Below are 23,657 nucleotides of genomic sequence, written 5' to 3' on the forward strand. Positions count from 1 at the left end.
GATGACTTGTGCTCATTACTCCTCTTTTTTCTTTGCATTTAGGTCAATAGAAGACAAATGTATAAACCTTGTAAATCTGAAACCAGATTCCCACAACTGGTTTGTCAAAGTGTTAGCGTCTAAAAAAACTCTGATCCGTTTTCTGAAATGGGGAAGACAACAAAAACTTGTTTTTGTTGACAAAGAGGTAAAATACATTGTCTTTTTTAAATAGCATTTTAGTATGGAATTGCGTTTTTACTTTATCTATTTATTCTATAGAATGGAAGCATACGGGGCATAATTTATGACTAAGATGTTGAGCAATTAGACATATTACTTCAGTTATACAAGACATACTACATTGGGAATGACAAAACTAGAGAAATAACTAGCAACGCACAAATTTTTGCATCTGCAAAATACCAAATGTTGCTTAGTAGAAGCACTTATATTAAGCTTGCGAATGAGGAAGATCAACTACCTATTGATCATGATTACCAACTGACATCTTTTGCCCATTGCCCTGAATTAGCATATGTGTCCACCAAACAGATCAGCTAAGCCGTGGATCCAACACTCTTTCATAGCATGCAATTACATTATTTCTAGATTTATTGACGCACCTGTTTTTTCAGATTTATTATATAGTGTGGTACATGTTTTTCCACCACAGATTGTTGAAAAAACAGAAAAAAAAAATTACAGGAATTTGTTATCGTCAATAAAGAGTAAATTTCTCTCCAAAAAGTTCTACAATAATTATAGGTTTTTTCCAGTGTGCAAGTAATTATGTAGATCAGAAAATAACAGGTTGCTTATCTTGGTAGACGCGGGCCGTTAATTCTTACATTATGGGAAGAATTTCTCCAAACCGAGGCACCTTTTTTGACTCAAAATGTTCATACTCTTCCTGTGATTTTAGGGATGCGGCTTTCTGTAAACATATTTTATGGTATACTCATCTTTATTTAATGTTATCTCATATTTAGATAAAGTAATTTCTTCAAGTTTATACATAATATTTGATATATTTTGGTGTATTTTGTTTAACATAGCTTGTTTAAGCTGATAAAAATATATTATTGCTGTAGGATTATCAATTGGAACAGTCCCAAATAGCACTATTCTGTTTGACCTTTCAATACAACAGGCTGAACTCCTAAAACAATGGTAATTCATAATCTTTCAATTGGTTATTTTGTCAGATAGTTTTAGAATTATCTTTACTGAATCAAAATAAATATGTTTTATCAAATGCCTCTGCTCCAACTTTTAAATCACAAAAAAAAAAATGTTTTTTTTGCCTACTTTGTGTATACATTTAACAACTACCTTTACTGAACATACATTCCAAAAAAAATAAAATTTCCCCCTTACGTATTATGAAAATGTAGTTATAAACCCATTTGCTCATATCTTAAAAATAATATTTCTAATCATTTGTTAGGCTTTGATAGTACATATTACATCTCTTGAATACACCAACGTAATAGCAAATTTCTTGATTGAAATTTTTTTAGCTTGTTTGATTAACTTTTGTTTTGAAAAAAAAAGGTTGAGTCATTTCTTTCGTATTATAAAGGGGCTCCATATCAAATCAGAATATTCATGTATCGTTGAATTGTTTAAAATGAACTTATAGGTAGTAAATAAGAAACAGAAAATCTTGCTAAAGAACCATATATCTTGATGTTCTCATTTTTCTCCATGTTTTAATGTTTTGTTCATATTTTTTTCTTATGTTCGGCCTATTTCCCATATTTCTAGAAATAAATAGCTAATATACACATTTCTTTTAGGATGCAAAACAATAAAGAATATATAGAAACAGTTGTCTCCCAAAAATTGTATGACAAAGCAAACCAGGAAATAAACCAGTTGTTTAACTCCCAAATTCGAAAAATCAGCCAGATTCTGAGCCTGAACGAAGTCGTAAGTCCAAATTTACTTACCCATTAACTTATCTAGACTTAGAGTCAACACACATTTTAAAATGCTAACAAATTTTGCTTTACAGGTGAAGTCATTTTGGATAAAGGCTAAGATAAGAATAAAAACTTCGGAAGGATCTGTATATTTTTTAGCTTGCCCAAGTTGCTCTAAGTCTTGCGGAGCTGCATATAAATATGAATTTACATGTTTTTATTGCAACCACGATTTTCCAAGCCCAAAACCACTGTAAGTGCTAAAAATGCTTTGAAAAATTACGCTCATTAAAAACATGCCAGCTTAACTATGATGTACATATAGGTTACAGTTCCAAGCAGAACTCTTTGATGATACTGGGAATTTGACTGCTTATGTTGAGCACAAAGAAGCAAGCATGTTGTTATGTATGTCAGGAGAAGACAAAATTGAGGCAGAAGAACAAGTACATTTATTTGCCAATTAATTTTCGTTAATAAACATTTCATATAGTTTTTGAATATTTCTGATCTTATTGACCGTATGAAACACCTTTTAATCTTGAGATAGTCTACATGAAATCAAAAGATTCACAGTTCCTTTTCCAGCTAAGAACATCGTGGAGCAAATCAAGAAGCAAAACTATAACGACCCGAAAATCAGATTACGTATAAGCCATGCATAATTTCTATTATTTAAATTAAATATGAAGTTTTAAATCATGATTATTTATTTTAAAAGTAGATGTTTAGTTTTAATTTTTTTAAGATAAATACGCGAGGACGGACCGGAGTTTGGAGATTAAATATAAGATTAATAATAAGAAAAATATTCCTAAATTTAATATAAGTCAAGGAATAATTTAATTTGAAGAAAAAGAATATTTTAGGATTTATTAAATTAATGGGAGTCAAATTAGTAAATAAATTTTATTAGGTTCAATATTTAATTAAAGTTTGAATAAAATTATGTCAATAAATGGGGATGAATTAATCTAGGTATAATATATTCAAGAAATTAAACATAGCATCTAAACATTTAAATTGAGGTCATGTATGCCATGCAAAAGTTCTAAGCAAGATGCTAAACTAAATTAATTTGTTAATGCATTAAAATAAATATATGAAGGTTTAAAACCTTAAACAATTAAAATGCAAGGTTTAAATAATAATATACTATGCAAATGAATAATAAATTTGGTTAAGATAATTCAAAAGATTAGTAAATTCATTCTAGTCACCTCATTGGCCTTCAAAATGAATACCATTACTCACTGTTAATTCAATAAGTTATTGGTAAATTCAAATACTATAATTCATATAATTTCCCTCAACCTATTAGACTATGAAATGAGCTTGATTGTGTTGCAAGAATTTGGTGGCATGCAACGGCAACTAGGAAGAAAGCATTCAAATAATATTCAAAGTTTTCACTTGTAACCTCCCACCTTAATGCATATTATGGTATATTTAACACTGTTGGAACTTTTCAAGTTCGCAATCTTTGCTTAATTTTGATGCTAACAAAACTTGTTATTTTGTTTCTAATAATCTACCTTAGTGTGCAGTAAGCTGGAACTGAAATAATCAGTTACGAGCCAAAACTAAAGCTGTCGATGATTGCTAACTGAAGACGTCCAACTGATCGCGTAAACTGAAAACAGTAGAACTGAAGTGCCAACTGAAAGACTAGTTCAACTGAATGTCCAGCTGATGAGCAGTTCAGCAGAAGACCTTCAGAAGCCCGACCAGCTGATGAAGTGTTCAACTGATGAAGAGCCCAGCTGACCAGTTCAACTGAAAGAGTGAAATCAGTTCAACTGATTTCACCAGCCCAACAGAAGACCAGTTCAACTGACCAGTTGAAAGCATCAGTCAGAGTCAATCAGTTGCAGATCAAGACAAGCTTAATAATGGAATCCAGCTAAGCACGAAGGTACAAAAGCTATTGTACTACCACAGTACAATAAGAGACGTTGCATCAGAGCTTAAAGCCAAAAGTTCCGGAAAGATGTCGAGGAACAAATTCAAAATGCAACGGACACATTATTGAGTCTTACTGTACGGTCAGCCAAACGCCTATAAATAGAAGCTGAAGTTCAGTGAAGACTAACACTGAGAAAAACGAGAACAGAGAACAAGGGCACGCTTATTACATATCAGCTTGTTAGAAGCAATCAGCCCAGAGGGAACACTTCATTGTATTATCAGCTTAGATTAGAAGCCTTTTTCCCTCAGTGTGTGAGAACACTTTCGGGTAGTGTTCATTGATCAGTTCTCACACACACACACACACACTCACTCATCATCTCAGATTCCGTCTTGCACACAGACGTAAAACATGTGTATGTAGTCTTTCTCACATAGACGTTAAAGAAGTGTTGACTGGAAGGTGATGCCTTCAGTTTAGAACTAGGAGTTCAGTTAGGCAGTGGGTAAGTCCTAAGCTGGGTGGGTTTGTACAAAGGTTTGTATAAATCAAAGTCTTCTAGTGTATCCTACCCGAGGAGGTAGAAGGGGTGACGTAGGAGCAGTTGAAGTCTCCGAACATCCATAAACATATCTTGTGTTTTGTTTTCAGTCTAACTGTTTAACTGTGTTGTTCTTAATTGTTTCATCAGTCCAGCTGATATCAGTTCAGTTCTGTCCATAACCGAACTGATATAAGCTCTAACTGACTTCTTTTCTTCAGTTAACCAGTTGCACAAGATATATAAAATTGATCAGTTTGTTTTCTTAACGAAGGATTATTTTGAGTGTCTTCCGCTTAGTTGTTTAACCAAACTCGATCTAATTCATCGGTGTATTTATTCTTAGAACACGAGCTATTGCAGCTCATTGGTAGATTAGTCAGAAGGGTCAACGACTGATGCACAGCTTCGTAACTGATGTTCAGTCGGGGCCCCCATAATCGATCCTGACAACTGGTATCAGAGCTTGATGTTCTAAGAAAGACATTTGAAAAACTGATCTAAAATGTTTTTAAAATATTTGTAAAAAGTTTTAAAGTATTTTAAATTTGTTTTAAAATGGTATTTAAAATGGTTTTCAAAACCCTTTTAAAAATTTTATATCTCACGTGTTTTTCTGAGAAGAGAGGATTGGTTCTGCAATTAATATTGTAGCCACTTCGCTCGAATCCGATTTTCTTATTTTAGCAGCTTGCAGGTTTTGAGGTCAACTGACAGGAGAACAGCAAAACTGATATGCGAACAAGATTTCAGTTGCAAGCCTACCAGTTAAACTGATCAACAGACGAAACCCAACTACCAGCTGAAACTGATGAGTTAACTGGAGCTTAATCATCAGAAGTGCCGCCGCTTAACTGCCATATCAGATCAGGAGAAATGATCAATGCGGTTCAGCAATCAGTTGAGTCCAGTTTGCATCAGCTAAACCAGTTGGCTAGCACAGGACCTCAAGTTCAAAGCAGTTAGCTGTTCATCTATCAAAAGGAAATTAAGACTTTGCAGTCTTTCAAGGATTCAAGGCAACCGATAGTTGGTACATTTAGTTCTATTATGTGTAAACTAATTGATAACTGATGTTGTTTAAAATCCAGCTAAATGTAGTAGCAGTTTTCCCTTACATAACTGGTGTGCTTAATTGTAATACAAGGGAAGTTTATTTGTTTAAATGAACATCATGTTATTCAGTTTGTTTAAATGTATCTGAACTGATAATCCCAGTTTTGTGTAGCCTTAACTGCTTGCATGATTATTGCTGCTTTAAAATAATTTTAAAATCGTGTGACTATTTATATTTTTAAGGGGGAGTTTTCCTTTAAATTCATATTTTAAAATGATTTTTCAATTCAGTTGTTGAGGGGGAGTTTTTTTTTAAAAAAATATTTTTCAAATTTGTTATCCCTCAAACTGAAATTATCTTAGTTTCTTTTTAAATTGTTTTTCTTATTAATTCAGTTAGTAAGGGGGAGCATTCACTCCTGGAACTGAATTTTTGTTTTGATTGCTTAAATGTTTTTGATTCTCACAAAGGGGGAGAATCATATCACTTTAACTGTTCAAGTTTTGTGATCATCAAAAAGGGGGAGATTGTTGGAACTTTTCAAGTTCGCAATCTTTGCTTAATTTTGATGCTAACAAAACTTGTTATTTTGTTTCTAATAATCTACCTTAGTGTGCAGTAAGCTGGAACTGAAATAATCAGTTACGAGCCAAAACTAAAGCTGTCGAGGAATGCTAACTGAAGACGTCCAACTGATCGCGTAAACTGAAAACAGTAGAACTGAAGTGCCAACTGAAAGACTAGTTCAACTGAATGTCCAGCTGATGAGCAGTTCAGCAGAAGACCTTCAGAAGCCCGGCCAGCTGATGAAGTGTTCAACTGATGAAGAGCCCAGCTGACCAGTTCAACTGAAAGAGTGAAATCAGTTCAACTGATTTCACCAGCCCAACAGAAGACCAGTTCAACTGACCAGTTGAAAGCATCAGTCAGAGTCAATCAGTTGCAGATCAAGACAAGCTTAATAATGGAATCCAGCTAAGCACGAAGGTACAAAAGCTATTGTACTACCACAGTACAATAAGAGACGTTGCATCAGAGCTTAAAGCCAAAAGTTCCGGAAAGATGTCGAGGAACAAATTCAAAATGCAACGGACACATTATTGAGTCTTACTGTACGGTCAGCCAAACGCCTATAAATAGAAGCTGAAGTTCAGTGAAGACTAACAATGAGAAAAACGAGAACAGAGAACAAGGGCACGCTTATTACATATCAGCTTGTTAGAAGCAATCAGCCCAGAGGGAACACTTCATTGTATTATCAGCTTAGATTAGAAGCCTTTTTCCCTCAGTGTGTGAGAACACTTTCGGGTAGTGTTCATTGATCAGTTCTCACACACACACACACACACTCACTCATCATCTCAGATTCCGTCTTGCACACAGACGTAAAACATGTGTATGTAGTCTTTCTCACATAGACGTTAAAGAAGTGTTGACTGGAAGGTGATGCCTTCAGTTTAGAACTAGGAGTTCAGTTAGGCAGTGGGTAAGTCCTAAGCTGGGTGGGTTTGTACAAAGGTTTGTATAAATCAAAGTCTTCTAGTGTATCCTACCCGAGGAGGTAGAAGGGGTGACGTAGGAGCAGTTGAAGTCTCCGAACATCCATAAACATATCTTGTGTTTTGTTTTCAGTCTAACTGTTTAACTGTGTTGTTCTTAATTGTTTCATCAGTCCAGCTGATATCAGTTCAGTTCTGTCCATAACCGAACTGATATAAGCTCTAACTGACTTCTTTTCTTCAGTTAACCAGTTGCACAAGATATATAAAATTGATCAGTTTGTTTTCTTAACGAAGGATTATTTTGAGTGTCTTCCGCTTAGTTGTTTAACCAAACTCGATCTAATTCATCGGTGTATTTATTCTTAGAACACGAGCTATTGCAGCTCATTGGTAGATTAGTCAGAAGGGTCAACGACTGATGCACAGCTTCGTAACTGATGTTCAGTCGGGGCCCCCATAATCGATCCTGACAACTGGTATCAGAGCTTGATGTTCTAAGAAAGACATTTGAAAAACTGATCTAAAATGTTTTTAAAATATTTGTAAAAAGTTTTAAAGTATTTTAAATTTGTTTTAAAATGGTATTTAAAATGGTTTTCAAAACCCTTTTAAAAATTTTATATCTCACGTGTTTTTCTGAGAAGAGAGGATTGGTTCTGCAATTAATATTGTAGCCACTTCGCTCGAATCCGATTTTCTTATTTTAGCAGCTTGCAGGTTTTGAGGTCAACTGACAGGAGAACAGCAAAACTGATATGCGAACAAGATTTCAGTTGCAAGCCTACCAGTTAAACTGATCAACAGACGAAACCCAACTACCAGCTGAAACTGATGAGTTAACTGGAGCTTAATCATCAGAAGTGCCGCCGCTTAACTGCCATATCAGATCAGGAGAAATGATCAATGCGGTTCAGCAATCAGTTGAGTCCAGTTTGCATCAGCTAAACCAGTTGGCTAGCACAGGACCTCAAGTTCAAAGCAGTTAGCTGTTCATCTATCAAAAGGAAATTAAGACTTTGCAGTCTTTCAAGGATTCAAGGCAACCGATAGTTGGTACATTTAGTTCTATTATGTGTAAACTAATTGATAACTGATGTTGTTTAAAATCCAGCTAAATGTAGTAGCAGTTTTCCCTTACATAACTGGTGTGCTTAATTGTAATACAAGGGAAGTTTATTTGTTTAAATGAACATCATGTTATTCAGTTTGTTTAAATGTATCTGAACTGATAATCCCAGTTTTGTGTAGCCTTAACTGCTTGCATGATTATTGCTGCTTTAAAATAATTTTAAAATCGTGTGACTATTTATATTTTTAAGGGGGAGTTTTCCTTTAAATTCATATTTTAAAATGATTTTTCAATTCAGTTGTTGAGGGGGAGTTTTTTTTTAAAAAAATATTTTTCAAATTTGTTATCCCTCAAACTGAAATTATCTTAGTTTCTTTTTAAATTGTTTTTCTTATTAATTCAGTTAGTAAGGGGGAGCATTCACTCCTGGAACTGAATTTTTGTTTTGATTGCTTAAATGTTTTTGATTCTCACAAAGGGGGAGAATCATATCACTTTAACTGTTCAAGTTTTGTGATCATCAAAAAGGGGGAGATTGTTGGAACTTTTCAAGTTCGCAATCTTTGCTTAATTTTGATGCTAACAAAACTTGTTATTTTGTTTCTAATAATCTACCTTAGTGTGCAGTAAGCTGGAACTGAAATAATCAGTTACGAGCCAAAACTAAAGCTGTCGAGGAATGCTAACTGAAGACGTCCAACTGATCGCGTAAACTGAAAACAGTAGAACTGAAGTGCCAACTGAAAGACTAGTTCAACTGAATGTCCAGCTGATGAGCAGTTCAGCAGAAGACCTTCAGAAGCCCGGCCAGCTGATGAAGTGTTCAACTGATGAAGAGCCCAGCTGACCAGTTCAACTGAAAGAGTGAAATCAGTTCAACTGATTTCACCAGCCCAACAGAAGACCAGTTCAACTGACCAGTTGAAAGCATCAGTCAGAGTCAATCAGTTGCAGATCAAGACAAGCTTAATAATGGAATCCAGCTAAGCACGAAGGTACAAAAGCTATTGTACTACCACAGTACAATAAGAGACGTTGCATCAGAGCTTAAAGCCAAAAGTTCCGGAAAGATGTCGAGGAACAAATTCAAAATGCAACGGACACATTATTGAGTCTTACTGTACGGTCAGCCAAACGCCTATAAATAGAAGCTGAAGTTCAGTGAAGACTAACAATGAGAAAAACGAGAACAGAGAACAAGGGCACGCTTATTACATATCAGCTTGTTAGAAGCAATCAGCCCAGAGGGAACACTTCATTGTATTATCAGCTTAGATTAGAAGCCTTTTTCCCTCAGTGTGTGAGAACACTTTCGGGTAGTGTTCATTGATCAGTTCTCACACACACACACACACACTCACTCATCATCTCAGATTCCGTCTTGCACACAGACGTAAAACATGTGTATGTAGTCTTTCTCACATAGACGTTAAAGAAGTGTTGACTGGAAGGTGATGCCTTCAGTTTAGAACTAGGAGTTCAGTTAGGCAGTGGGTAAGTCCTAAGCTGGGTGGGTTTGTACAAAGGTTTGTATAAATCAAAGTCTTCTAGTGTATCCTACCTGAGGAGGTAGAAGGGGTGACGTAGGAGCAGTTGAAGTCTCCGAACATCCATAAACATATCTTGTGTTTTGTTTTCAGTCTAACTGTTTAACTGTGTTGTTCTTAATTGTTTCATCAGTCCAGCTGATATCAGTTCAGTTCTGTCCATAACCGAACTGATATAAGCTCTAACTGACTTCTTTTCTTCAGTTAACCAGTTGCACAAGATATATAAAATTGATCAGTTTGTTTTCTTAACGAAGGATTATTTTGAGTGTCTTCCGCTTAGTTGTTTAACCAAACTCGATCTAATTCATCGGTGTATTTATTCTTAGAACACGAGCTATTGCAGCTCATTGGTAGATTAGTCAGAAGGGTCAACGACTGATGCACAGCTTCGTAACTGATGTTCAGTCGGGGCCCCCATAATCGATCCTGACAACTGGTATCAGAGCTTGATGTTCTAAGAAAGACATTTGAAAAACTGATCTAAAATGTTTTTAAAATATTTGTAAAAAGTTTTAAAGTATTTTAAATTTGTTTTAAAATGGTATTTAAAATGGTTTTCAAAACCCTTTTAAAAATTTTATATCTCACGTGTTTTTCTGAGAAGAGAGGATTGGTTCTGCAATTAATATTGTAGCCACTTCGCTCGAATCCGATTTTCTTATTTTAGCAGCTTGCAGGTTTTGAGGTCAACTGACAGGAGAACAGCAAAACTGATATGCGAACAAGATTTCAGTTGCAAGCCTACCAGTTAAACTGATCAACAGACGAAACCCAACTACCAGCTGAAACTGATGAGTTAACTGGAGCTTAATCATCAGAAGTGCCGCCGCTTAACTGCCATATCAGATCAGGAGAAATGATCAATGCGGTTCAGCAATCAGTTGAGTCCAGTTTGCATCAGCTAAACCAGTTGGCTAGCACAGGACCTCAAGTTCAAAGCAGTTAGCTGTTCATCTATCAAAAGGAAATTAAGACTTTGCAGTCTTTCAAGGATTCAAGGCAACCGATAGTTGGTACATTTAGTTCTATTATGTGTAAACTAATTGATAACTGATGTTGTTTAAAATCCAGCTAAATGTAGTAGCAGTTTTCCCTTACATAACTGGTGTGCTTAATTGTAATACAAGGGAAGTTTATTTGTTTAAATGAACATCATGTTATTCAGTTTGTTTAAATGTATCTGAACTGATAATCCCAGTTTTGTGTAGCCTTAACTGCTTGCATGATTATTGCTGCTTTAAAATAATTTTAAAATCGTGTGACTATTTATATTTTTAAGGGGGAGTTTTCCTTTAAATTCATATTTTAAAATGATTTTTCAATTCAGTTGTTGAGGGGGAGTTTTTTTTTAAAAAAATATTTTTCAAATTTGTTATCCCTCAAACTGAAATTATCTTAGTTTCTTTTTAAATTGTTTTTCTTATTAATTCAGTCAGTAAGGGGGAGCATTCACTCCTGGAACTGAATTTTTGTTTTGATTGCTTAAATGTTTTTGATTCTCACAAAGGGGGAGAATCATATCACTTTAACTGTTCAAGTTTTGTGATCATCAAAAAGGGGGAGATTGTTGGAACTTTTCAAGTTCGCAATCTTTGCTTAATTTTGATGCTAACAAAACTTGTTATTTTGTTTCTAATAATCTACCTTAGTGTGCAGTAAGCTGGAACTGAAATAATCAGTTACGAGCCAAAACTAAAGCTGTCGAGGAATGCTAACTGAAGACGTCCAACTGATCGCGTAAACTGAAAACAGTAGAACTGAAGTGCCAACTGAAAGACTAGTTCAACTGAATGTCCAGCTGATGAGCAGTTCAGCAGAAGACCTTCAGAAGCCCGGCCAGCTGATGAAGTGTTCAACTGATGAAGAGCCCAGCTGACCAGTTCAACTGAAAGAGTGAAATCAGTTCAACTGATTTCACCAGCCCAACAGAAGACCAGTTCAACTGACCAGTTGAAAGCATCAGTCAGAGTCAATCAGTTGCAGATCAAGACAAGCTTAATAATGGAATCCAGCTAAGCACGAAGGTACAAAAGCTATTGTACTACCACAGTACAATAAGAGACGTTGCATCAGAGCTTAAAGCCAAAAGTTCCGGAAAGATGTCGAGGAACAAATTCAAAATGCAACGGACACATTATTGAGTCTTACTGTACGGTCAGCCAAACGCCTATAAATAGAAGCTGAAGTTCAGTGAAGACTAACACTGAGAAAAACGAGAACAGAGAACAAGGGCACGCTTATTACATATCAGCTTGTTAGAAGCAATCAGCCCAGAGGGAACACTTCATTGTATTATCAGCTTAGATTAGAAGCCTTTTTCCCTCAGTGTGTGAGAACACTTTCGGGTAGTGTTCATTGATCAGTTCTCACACACACACACACACACTCACTCATCATCTCAGATTCCGTCTTGCACACAGACGTAAAACATGTGTATGTAGTCTTTCTCACATAGACGTTAAAGAAGTGTTGACTGGAAGGTGATGCCTTCAGTTTAGAACTAGGAGTTCAGTTAGGCAGTGGGTAAGTCCTAAGCTGGGTGGGTTTGTACAAAGGTTTGTATAAATCAAAGTCTTCTAGTGTATCCTACCCGAGGAGGTAGAAGGGGTGACGTAGGAGCAGTTGAAGTCTCCGAACATCCATAAACATATCTTGTGTTTTGTTTTCAGTCTAACTGTTTAACTGTGTTGTTCTTAATTGTTTCATCAGTCCAGCTGATATCAGTTCAGTTCTGTCCATAACCGAACTGATATAAGCTCTAACTGACTTCTTTTCTTCAGTTAACCAGTTGCACAAGATATATAAAATTGATCAGTTTGTTTTCTTAACGAAGGATTATTTTGAGTGTCTTCCGCTTAGTTGTTTAACCAAACTCGATCTAATTCATCGGTGTATTTATTCTTAGAACACGAGCTATTGCAGCTCATTGGTAGATTAGTCAGAAGGGTCAACGACTGATGCACAGCTTCGTAACTGATGTTCAGTCGGGGCCCCCATAATCGATCCTGACAACTGGTATCAGAGCTTGATGTTCTAAGAAAGACATTTGAAAAACTGATCTAAAATGTTTTTAAAATATTTGTAAAAAGTTTTAAAGTATTTTAAATTTGTTTTAAAATGGTATTTAAAATGGTTTTCAAAACCCTTTTAAAAATTTTATATCTCACGTGTTTTTCTGAGAAGAGAGGATTGGTTCTGCAATTAATATTGTAGCCACTTCGCTCGAATCCGATTTTCTTATTTTAGCAGCTTGCAGGTTTTGAGGTCAACTGACAGGAGAACAGCAAAACTGATATGCGAACAAGATTTCAGTTGCAAGCCTACCAGTTAAACTGATCAACAGACGAAACCCAACTACCAGCTGAAACTGATGAGTTAACTGGAGCTTAATCATCAGAAGTGCCGCCGCTTAACTGCCATATCAGATCAGGAGAAATGATCAATGCGGTTCAGCAATCAGTTGAGTCCAGTTTGCATCAGCTAAACCAGTTGGCTAGCACAGGACCTCAAGTTCAAAGCAGTTAGCTGTTCATCTATCAAAAGGAAATTAAGACTTTGCAGTCTTTCAAGGATTCAAGGCAACCGATAGTTGGTACATTTAGTTCTATTATGTGTAAACTAATTGATAACTGATGTTGTTTAAAATCCAGCTAAATGTAGTAGCAGTTTTCCCTTACATAACTGGTGTGCTTAATTGTAATACAAGGGAAGTTTATTTGTTTAAATGAACATCATGTTATTCAGTTTGTTTAAATGTATCTGAACTGATAATCCCAGTTTTGTGTAGCCTTAACTGCTTGCATGATTATTGCTGCTTTAAAATAATTTTAAAATCGTGTGACTATTTATATTTTTAAGGGGGAGTTTTCCTTTAAATTCATATTTTAAAATGATTTTTCAATTCAGTTGTTGAGGGGGAGTTTTTTTTTAAAAAAATATTTTTCAAATTTGTTATCCCTCAAACTGAAATTATCTTAGTTTCTTTTTAAATTGTTTTTCTTATTAATTCAGTTAGTAAGGGGGAGCATTCACTCCTGGAACTGAATTTTTGTTTTGATTGCTTAAATGTTTTTGATTCTCACAAAGGGGGAGAATCATATCACTTTAACTGTTCAAGTTTTGTGATCATCAAAAAGGGGGAGATTGTTGGAACTTTTCAAGTTCGCAATCTTTGCTTAATTTTGATGCTAACAAAACTTGTTATTTTGTTTCTAATAATCTACCTTAGTGTGCAGTAAGCTGGAACTGAAATAATCAGTTACGAGCCAAAACTAAAGCTGTCGAGGAATGCTAACTGAAGACGTCCAACTGATCGCGTAAACTGAAAACAGTAGAACTGAAGTGCCAACTGAAAGACTAGTTCAACTGAATGTCCAGCTGATGAGCAGTTCAGCAGAAGACCTTCAGAAGCCCGGCCAGCTGATGAAGTGTTCAACTGATGAAGAGCCCAGCTGACCAGTTCAACTGAAAGAGTGAAATCAGTTCAACTGATTTCACCAGCCCAACAGAAGACCAGTTCAACTGACCAGTTGAAAGCATCAGTCAGAGTCAATCAGTTGCAGATCAAGACAAGCTTAATAATGGAATCCAGCTAAGCACGAAGGTACAAAAGCTATTGTACTACCACAGTACAATAAGAGACGTTGCATCAGAGCTTAAAGCCAAAAGTTCCGGAAAGATGTCGAGGAACAAATTCAAAATGCAACGGACACATTATTGAGTCTTACTGTACGGTCAACCAAACGCCTATAAATAGAAGCTGAAGTTCAGTGAAGACTAACACTGAGAAAAACGAGAACAGAGAACAAGGGCACGCTTATTACATATCAGCTTGTTAGAAGCAATCAGCCCAGAGGGAACACTTCATTGTATTATCAGCTTAGATTAGAAGCCTTTTTCTCTCAGTGTGTGAGAACACTTTCGGGTAGTGTTCATTGATCAGTTCTCACACACACACACACACACTCACTCATCATCTCAGATTCCGTCTTGCACACAGACGTAAAACATGTGTATGTAGTCTTTCTCACATAGACGTTAAAGAAGTGTTGACTGGAAGGTGATGCCTTCAGTTTAGAACTAGGAGTTCAGTTAGGCAGTGGGTAAGTCCTAAGCTGGGTGGGTTTGTACAAAGGTTTGTATAAATCAAAGTCTTCTAGTGTATCCTACCCGAGGAGGTAGAAGGGGTGACGTAGGAGCAGTTGAAGTCTCCGAACATCCATAAACATATCTTGTGTTTTGTTTTCAGTCTAACTGTTTAACTGTGTTGTTCTTAATTGTTTCATCAGTCCAGCTGATATCAGTTCAGTTCTGTCCATAACCGAACTGATATAAGCTCTAACTGACTTCTTTTCTTCAGTTAACCAGTTGCACAAGATATATAAAATTGATCAGTTTGTTTTCTTAACGAAGGATTATTTTGAGTGTCTTCCGCTTAGTTGTTTAACCAAACTCGATCTAATTCATCGGTGTATTTATTCTTAGAACACGAGCTATTGCAGCTCATTGGTAGATTAGTCAGAAGGGTCAACGACTGATGCACAGCTTCGTAACTGATGTTCAGTCGGGGCCCCCATAATCGATCCTGACAAACACCCTTGTAACCATCACGTCCATTACATAGCATCTCTTCATTCCATATACACGAAAATATCAGAAGAAAGGCTACTGAAATTGTGAAATAAAAGAATAAGAAAAGTTATAGCAAAGGAAATGAGAAAAAAACAATTCAAACCATTCAAAATCCCTTCCACTCCTTCACTTGTAACTCTCATTTTAAGGCATATAATGTCACCTTTAACACCTATTAAATCATTCACCCTCCTCACCTACATCCCCACAACCTCACCTTCGAAATTTCAGAAGAAAACAGCAGCAAGATAATTGAGAATAACAGTAGCAGAAACAAGAAGGATAAGCCAACTCGGTTACGTCGCGTCATATTGTCGTTTTGATTTGTTTTTCTTCAAAACAAATTCCAGGCATGTATATATTGTTTCTTTGCTCTTCAATCAAGTCCTATAAATATTTTTCAGCATTATATGTTCAGGGTTCATGAGGTAAAAACGAATTTTTGACAGCAACTACACACAAGTTTCAGTACAGAATTTTTTGGCTTCATCTTTGTGGCTCACGGGTTTGCTGAATTTTATTGATTTCATGATGTTGCTCGGTTCCAGGCTTCCAAGGTGGCTTCTAGGCATAAATTAGAATGTGTTTGAGTGTCTTTGATTCATTTGTTTCAGTCCATACACGCACAAGACCAGAAATGACAGCAATCTGCCCACAAGTGCAGAAATGGGTCACGATTTGGCCATTTGAATGGTTAAGGTGGGTATTCGAATCCTGGCTGCCCTAGGACCGTAGCAACGGTTAGAACACTCCCTTATCATGTCTAGGACGTGACCAAAGTGTCCTTTCAAGGCTTGGGTCAAGGTTCCCTCAGAATTTTTAAACAACCACACAAGTGCATATTTCGAATTTCATTTCCTGTGTTAGTGGGTTTTGGTTTTTGGGGTGGTTTGAGTTCTTGGTTGGCTTTTAGCCCATAGCCTTGGACTGGACAGTACCTCAATGAGTTAGGAAGGTCATGTTTTTGGCCGTTCGTGATTTGGTCGAGTTTAGAGGTCGTACGAGAATTTACGGTGAAAGGTGCCAAAATGACTCTCGAAAGAGTGTTTTATGTTTTTGGATTCCTTTCACCTATTTTCGTGTTTTACAATTCTTATGCATATTTTTTAGTAAGTTTGGGGTATTTTTAATCATGGTTAGACGTCGGTTATGTTGGTTCGGGTTAGTACGATACCATGATTGAAAAACCAAGTGGGTGGTCCTATTAGTCTCATTTTTGGTTCTATTGTTAAGTTTTAATTCGGTTGTCAAGTTTAAATCAAGATTATATTATTTGCATGTGTCACATATTAGAAGTAAGTCGCAGTGAGCCTGGGAACAATCCAACTCATCCGGTAAAAATAAGTTATAATTATATTACGTGCATAAAAATATAAAATGTTTATTTTTGAGATATATGCTATATGTCTTGTGGCCATTATGCTTATGGGTTTGGAAGTCGGTAGGCGCAACCGAGGACCTCTCCGCCCGGTGACTTACGACCGGTTTATGGTTATGTATGGGTACGGACATCCAGTCCAAGGGCTGTGATTGATCTCTACCGTCCAGTAAACTGTGGTTTAGTCTGATCAGGCTCTTACGCTATGTTATGAGCCACTAGCTTAGAAACATTATCTCTACCAGAAAAATTATGATATGTTATGACAGAGCTCTATTGAGCAAAGCTTTTACGTATGAATTTTTAGATATGCACGTAGTTATAATTATTCATGATACGATTTTCACCGTACGCTCTACGATACTTTATTTTTATGATGCATGCGATTTTATGATATATTTACTTGTTATTCACGATATATACATGTTGAGTCTTTAGACTCACTAGACTTGATTGTTGTAGGCATCGTTGAGGTCGAGACCGCGGGCGGAGACCAGTGAGCGATCTTGGGACAGCAGTAGTAAACCCGAGGACCTCACGATTTAATTTATGCACCTTTTATTATTCAAACTCAGTTTTAATATGTTGGATTATTTTTAAGTTGATGTTTACGTTGAATTATTTTTAAATTGTTGGTTTAAAACAATATTTGCTTCCGCTGTTATTTTAAAGTTAAAATTATTTACATGTTTATTTTAATTAAATGAGACAAGATAATTATTTATTTAGAAATTTTTTAATAATTCCGCAAAATTATGAATACGAGATACGTGCCTTTACAAAATCGTACCTCATGATTTAATTTATGCACCTTTTATTATTCAAACTCAGTTTTAATATGTTGGATTATTTTTAAGTTGATGTTTACGTTGAATTATTTTTAAATTGTTGGTTGAAAACAATATTTGCTTCCGCTGTTATTTTAAAGTTAAAATTATTTACATGTTTATTTTAATTAAATGAGACAAGATAATTATTTATTTAGAAATTTTTTAATAATTCCGCAAAATTATGAATACGAGATACGGGCCTTTACAAAAACTTTTGTTCGAAACACAGTCATAGCATGTCTACCAGCGTCTGATTCGTCCTCAGCATCTCACAGTTATGAAGACAAAGAATCTTCTTTAAAAGTTCAAGGTTTGATACAAGGTGATGTGGTTATAGCTGAATCCCAAGAAAGCAGTTCTGCAATGCAGGAATAACCTTTTGAAGCAGACCTTAGAACTCAACAACCCAGTACACCGAGTAAACGAAGATTGGAACATGAAGAGGTATTACATGAAAGTAATAAACATGTAAAGCAAGACTGAAGAACAGATGTAGATAGAAAATTCCAGTATATGTTATAGTCCTTATGCTTTCAGTAAATGTAGTTTCTATGTTCTGCTTGTTACCCCTACATTAACATTTTGTCTTATTACTAACGTATTTACTGTTATTCAGAATCTTCTACGATTTAAAATATACACGTACTCATCTCCTTTTACATTTTACTTTTTTACAACCATGCTTTAATTGCTAAAATAACCACTTTATGATTTTCAATAATTTAAAACATTTTCTTTTATTCTAATATCTAGGCTTCTGTATGGCATTTGTACATATTATTATTAATATGAAAACAAGGATAACATAAATTAATAATAAAAAAAACCTATCTTCCTTGTGTCTTATATATTCAATTTAGTATGCTTATTATATATTGAACTGTAAGGGAAAAACTTTTTTTCTTAAATAATAAAAAAACTCTATAGAAATGCATTCTTAAAACTATAAAATTAAATATGACGTATAATAAAAAAAGACATTTACAAAATGTCTTTTAAATAATTTCATGGTATGATACATTATATCTAAAGCCTCCATACTTTTTTATATGATATGAACATTCTATTATCGATTTACAGCTAACTACTGTTATATTATTCTTCTAAACTAAGCAAAGTTAAAAAAATTTAGTAATACTCATTCTACTAAAACAATTTTACCGGGGAAAAATACATACTCATAACTACGAATTATGGATCAAATATTGGACAACAGAATATATGTTTTGAAAATATATATGAAAAAAGAAGGGAAAAATCTCAAATCAAACCTTTTATGGTAACAATCGCGCAAATAAACGCTTTAAATTCACAAGTAAATACGATCTAGGTACATAATCCTATATACTTACATGAATTAATTTGTAAAACGTTACATTTGTTAACAGTATATGGGAAAATATTTTTGGCAATTTCATTTTTCAGTATTCATTGTGCCACGACGTGATGAAAACGTGCGCCGGCGCACACGGTAGACAAAAAAGAGCAGAAAGTTGCGCGCCCCTGCAGGAAACCTTCTCGCACTCGTGCACATTTTCTTCAAAAAAAACAGAGACATGCACGCCCTATATTCGTGCAACAACACTTAGTCAACTGCCACAAAATACAGCAGTACGCACGCTGCTGCGCGTTATATCCACGGACCAACGCCGCTTTCTCTCAAATGTCGCACACAGAAACATCCGCGCATCAGCACCATCAGGCTGCGCATATGCATACTCCTTATCCCCATATTTTTACAGAGCCAGGCCCGCACTAACGGAAAAACAATGTGCAGCAGCGCACACCCTTCTCCGTGAAAAACACAAAAAAAACGTTTCCCCCCTCATTCTCACAATATTCCATCTTCCATATTTCCCTCTTTAACAGCCGATATTAAAACCCCATATTTCCGCTAACCCTAGAGCTGAGCAAAATCCCTCCAAGGATCCCAATCATCGCCCGCTCACCGCTTCCTTCCAAGATCCCGTACGAAACAACGCCTACAAAAACCTCATATTTATTGGGCGCCTCCTTCCAGTAGCATTTTCTAAGGTAAACCGATTTTCTTTGAAATTTTATATAAAAGATTTACAAGTTTATGTGATATTATATCTTTTAGATTTTTATATCTGAGTGTTGTTGCTCCTTGAAATTGTTTACTAAGAAATATGCCTCCAAAAAAAAATCCAAGGGGAATGCTTTAGCCTCATCTCATTGGTATGATAAACACAAATTCTGAAATACGGAAGCTCAAAGAATTTATGAAAGCACACTAACTCGACCCCTTATTCAAGAAAGAGGAATAGACATGTCCAGTCCTGACTATGGTTTAGTGGAAGAGATTGTAAAATGAGGATGGGTAGAATTGGCCAAATCACCAGCAGACGCTATAATTTCAATCGTTCGTGAGTTTTACGCAAATTTATGTGTGAAGCACGAAAATCATCAAGTTTTGGTTCGAGGTAAGATGGTAGCATTTGATTCAGCTACCATAACATGGTTTACGATTTACCAATCCTCGAAACTGATGAATATACTGAATACATAGCTGGAAATATAGATTATACTATGATGCTCAAAGACTTGTGTATAGATGGAGCAGAATGGCGAACAAATCAAGGAATCTCAGTCGTCAAAGAAATCTGAAATGCTTAGTGACCCAAATAGTTGGGCTTCGTTCATTCTTGCAATAGTACTTCCTTCAACGCACCAAACGGAAATTACAAAAGACAAAGTCGCTTTGGTGCATGCTATCACAACAGGAAAATCAGTGGACTTAGGCAAAATCATTCATGGTTCAATACTACGAACGAGTACAGGTCTAATCACTACTGGCCTCCCTTACCCACATATTATCACTGAACTATGCCAGCATGCCGGTGTAACATGGGGTCCAGACGAACAAGTTTTAAAAGCTAAAGCGCCTATCATTGTATATCGTTTTAGACGGTTCTACGGCCTAGCAGAAAGCATAAGGCGCCAAGAAAAATCAGCATACAATCAACGTGCTAAAGACCGTCAAGAACCACGACTGTCGGCATTGAGCAGATTACCTCTAGGAGACCGGATAGCAAAAATAGAACAAGACATTAAAGTACAACGTGAAGAGCTAGCAGAGCACAAACAAGTAACAACTACATTCATGACTTATATGGTTAACTTTACATCGGTTCTTGCACAACGCTTTCCACCAAATATTCTAGCAGATGCACCCTTTCATCCACCACCACCCTAGTCACCCCAACATCCACTGTTGTACACTTCACCACACCAATCCATAGATGAAGCTATCCATGACGCTGACAATGATGACTTAAATAACGTCTGCTGATGCTCAATATATAAGGTATATACTGTCATTTCCTTTTCTTTCCTGCAGTTTAGATATTTAACATTTCAGGTTTAGCACCATATTTTGGGTAAAAAAATATATCCAAAATACTTAGGATCTACTAGCAAATATTAAACAAATAGTTTCTTAAATAACTGTAAATCTGTTACTAATTTTTCAAATCCACTTCATCTATACAACTGCTTATAAGATTAAAATGATTGATTCACTCTATCATATTCACCAATACACCTCCTTGGAAAAAATATTATAGCCTACCTATTAGCAGACAAATCACATATTTTATAACTTAGCACCAAAATTCTTACATTCAATACGTTTTATTTACAATTTCATCAAAACTTAAATACACATTAATATTTTCTTATTTTCAACATTAAAACTCACTGTATTAACACTTAAAATAAAAAACAATATCTAGCTTTTTAAAAACACAGCACGTGGTTCAAATATATTCAATAATATGATGGCTAACCCTTGTATTATAAAATAATCATTTATGCCCTTGCACTTGTCAATAATTTAAACCACCTAAATTACTTGTGTTGAGGTGGACAAAAACAATGATACCATATGTCATACCCCATCTATGGCTCACCCTTCTCCATATGCTATATATAAGCTTATCTATCATCCAATATTTTACAATCACTTACGATAAAATTTGAACAATTTTCTTTCAATATCTAAACCTACTGTTTCTAAATCAACTCCAATGGAAAACAACATGTATTGTGATTGTATCGACTGCACTCAATATTACTACAACGCTCTATTTTAGAAAGAAGTCGAAGAATTAATAAAAAGATTTTACTCAAACCCATTGTGGGCCATCATCTTACGAAGAGCACTTAACTTGGAGTCAAAGCTTTCTCTCTTACTAGATTATGCAGCCGACATTGAAACAGAGCTATTATCAACATCATCCGCCAAACCCAGTATGTTTATGAAACAAATATTAGAACAACTATATTGTAGTCTAGAAATCATTTAACTCAAAAAAATTTACATCTACCTACTAACAATTATAAAATATTTTCTACAGAATCTACATGTAAAGAAATTGCCTTAAATTTGTAATTTTCACACTTACTCACCTTTCCTCAGTATATAAATAGCTGTATTTCATGTTATTGGCATACCTTTCTTTTACCCAATATACATATTCTCAAGCGTTTCAAGATGTATAATTAACATATTATTAGTGAATTAACTAATGACTAATGTATTTAGATAGTTTCTATTTTTATTCAATAATCATATATTTAACCTTTGATTTACGGATATGGTCAGTAAAAACCAATATATGATATAGCTTATGCAGATGTATTATTGCTTACGATTACTTACAAACTATATTCTCTCTTTTTCATTAGGAAAATTAAATTTAATAAAATCTAAATATTTTCATAAAGTGTTTAGTTTTAATGATCTAAAATGATATAATTAGATTTTCTTACTATTTTTTTTATAATAAGTTAAATTTTTACAGTTCAGCGCCAGTTAGTATACTAGAATATAATTTAACTCACTTTATTATGAGATTTGTTTTCTTCAAGTACAACCCCACAAACAGAAATGGTGAATGAATTGCTCCCGTAATAATAGGAACATAGCTAAGGTTTTTTTGTTTTCTAGGTATGTGTTGTCTAAAAACTTTACATATAATATATGTAAGTTAATTATCGCGCTAATACTATATTTAGACTTTATTAATACTTTGACAGCAAAATTCAGCCAACCTAGAGATTGTTTCTTAGCTTTATCAAAATTGCAAATATTAACAAAATTATTAAAGTATTAGTTTTCATTTATAAACACATAAAAAAATGTTTAAGCCTCTACATACTTTTTCCCACACTTCATTATCTAAAGAACTTAAAAACTTCTGATTTTAAGAAAGACAAATGTCAAATTCAATTTTGGGAAATCAAATATATATATATGTAAGACAAATGTCAAATTCACTCCTTAACTTCTGTTAATACGCTGAATCATATTTGTCATGTTTAAACACCTACAAACTAACTACACCCATGTGGGGGCCCGGACGCTAATCAAGTTCTTAATCATAATTGGGACTAATTAATCAATTAAAAACAGGGTATAAATTTTTTTCTTTTTAAAATGCGGAACGTAGTGAAATCAAGACATATATACATATCAGTATATAAAATACAAGTCATGTATCATAAACATTTATTCAAACTAGAGTTTAACAACTAATATCAAGTGTCCAAACTCTATCTCAGATCAAAGTCCGAAGTCTCCACTCTAACTCGATCTCTCCTCATCTCCTCGACCCTGAACCTGTCTCACCTGTTGTCAAGTACACATACAGACAAGACAACAGCCGGATATACCGGTGAGAATATAATCCCCAGTATAAATCAATGAAACATGCAATCATATAAACAAATATAAAGCATGTAATCAGGTAACATGAATATGTATCAAAATCTGAAACATAAACAATATCAAATCAAACTGTCGACATTACTCATAATTCAGACTAGACTCAATCCTAGTCTAGGGATCCCGGTTTCCAGATGTGGTATTCCTATATCGAATTCCGTAATAGGAGGAACCGTAATTCTATTACTCGATATAACCCTATCCGGTGTTCCTATATCGTCTTCCGTAATAGACTAATTCTTGTTCCCTGTTACTCGATATAACCAAACATCCGGTGTCCTGACCTAACCGTCATGGACTATAGCTATATCGCTAATATCCTATCTTGAGACATCGTGCAATGTGCCGTGGCGATACCACCACTATACGGCACTTCTGTCACAAGAGAACTCGTCTAATACCTGTCATCTAAATTCAAGAGAACAAGTACATTAATCAATGTAATGCAAATATCCATGCAATAAAATAAAGTATGTGATTTAGGGAAACCCAAGTCTCAACCGACTCAAGTCCATCTCCCAATACCACATTAAC

At 35.1% G+C, this 23,657-nt stretch overlaps 1 protein-coding gene and 1 long non-coding RNA gene across 5 annotated transcripts; one reads left to right on the forward strand and one right to left on the reverse strand.

Annotated features, from left to right (window-relative positions):
• Window positions 1-2,395, forward strand: LOC140828586 (uncharacterized). Of its 4 annotated transcripts, XM_073191528.1 has the most exons (7): window positions 14-187; window positions 262-710; window positions 810-934; window positions 1,074-1,152; window positions 1,782-1,914; window positions 2,000-2,160; window positions 2,233-2,389. In XM_073191528.1, the coding sequence occupies exons 3-7, from the start codon at window positions 907-909 to the stop codon at window positions 2,372-2,374; spliced, it is 543 nt and encodes a 180-aa protein (XP_073047629.1). In that variant the 5' UTR covers window positions 14-187; window positions 262-710; window positions 810-906; the 3' UTR covers window positions 2,375-2,389. The 4 variants fall into 4 exon arrangements, with proteins under 4 accessions (XP_073047632.1, XP_073047630.1, XP_073047629.1 ...); XM_073191531.1 differs by having other exon boundaries at window positions 1-187; window positions 262-934; window positions 1,782-1,911; window positions 2,233-2,395; XM_073191529.1 differs by lacking the exon at window positions 262-710 and having other exon boundaries at window positions 13-187.
• Window positions 2,396-20,132: 17,737 nt separating this feature from the next.
• On the reverse strand, window positions 20,133-22,415 carry LOC140828587 (uncharacterized). The gene is made up of 2 exons (XR_012117271.1): window positions 22,274-22,415; window positions 20,133-20,709 (listed from the first exon to the last, which is right to left on the reverse strand). It is a non-coding gene; the product is annotated as an uncharacterized lncRNA (long non-coding RNA).
• Between the last annotated feature and the right edge of the window lie 1,242 nt (window positions 22,416-23,657).

The sequence above is a fragment of the Primulina eburnea genome, chromosome 3, assembly GCF_022965805.1.
Source record: "Primulina eburnea isolate SZY01 chromosome 3, ASM2296580v1, whole genome shotgun sequence".
In the NCBI taxonomy this organism is placed as follows: Eukaryota; Viridiplantae; Streptophyta; class Magnoliopsida; order Lamiales; family Gesneriaceae; genus Primulina; species Primulina eburnea.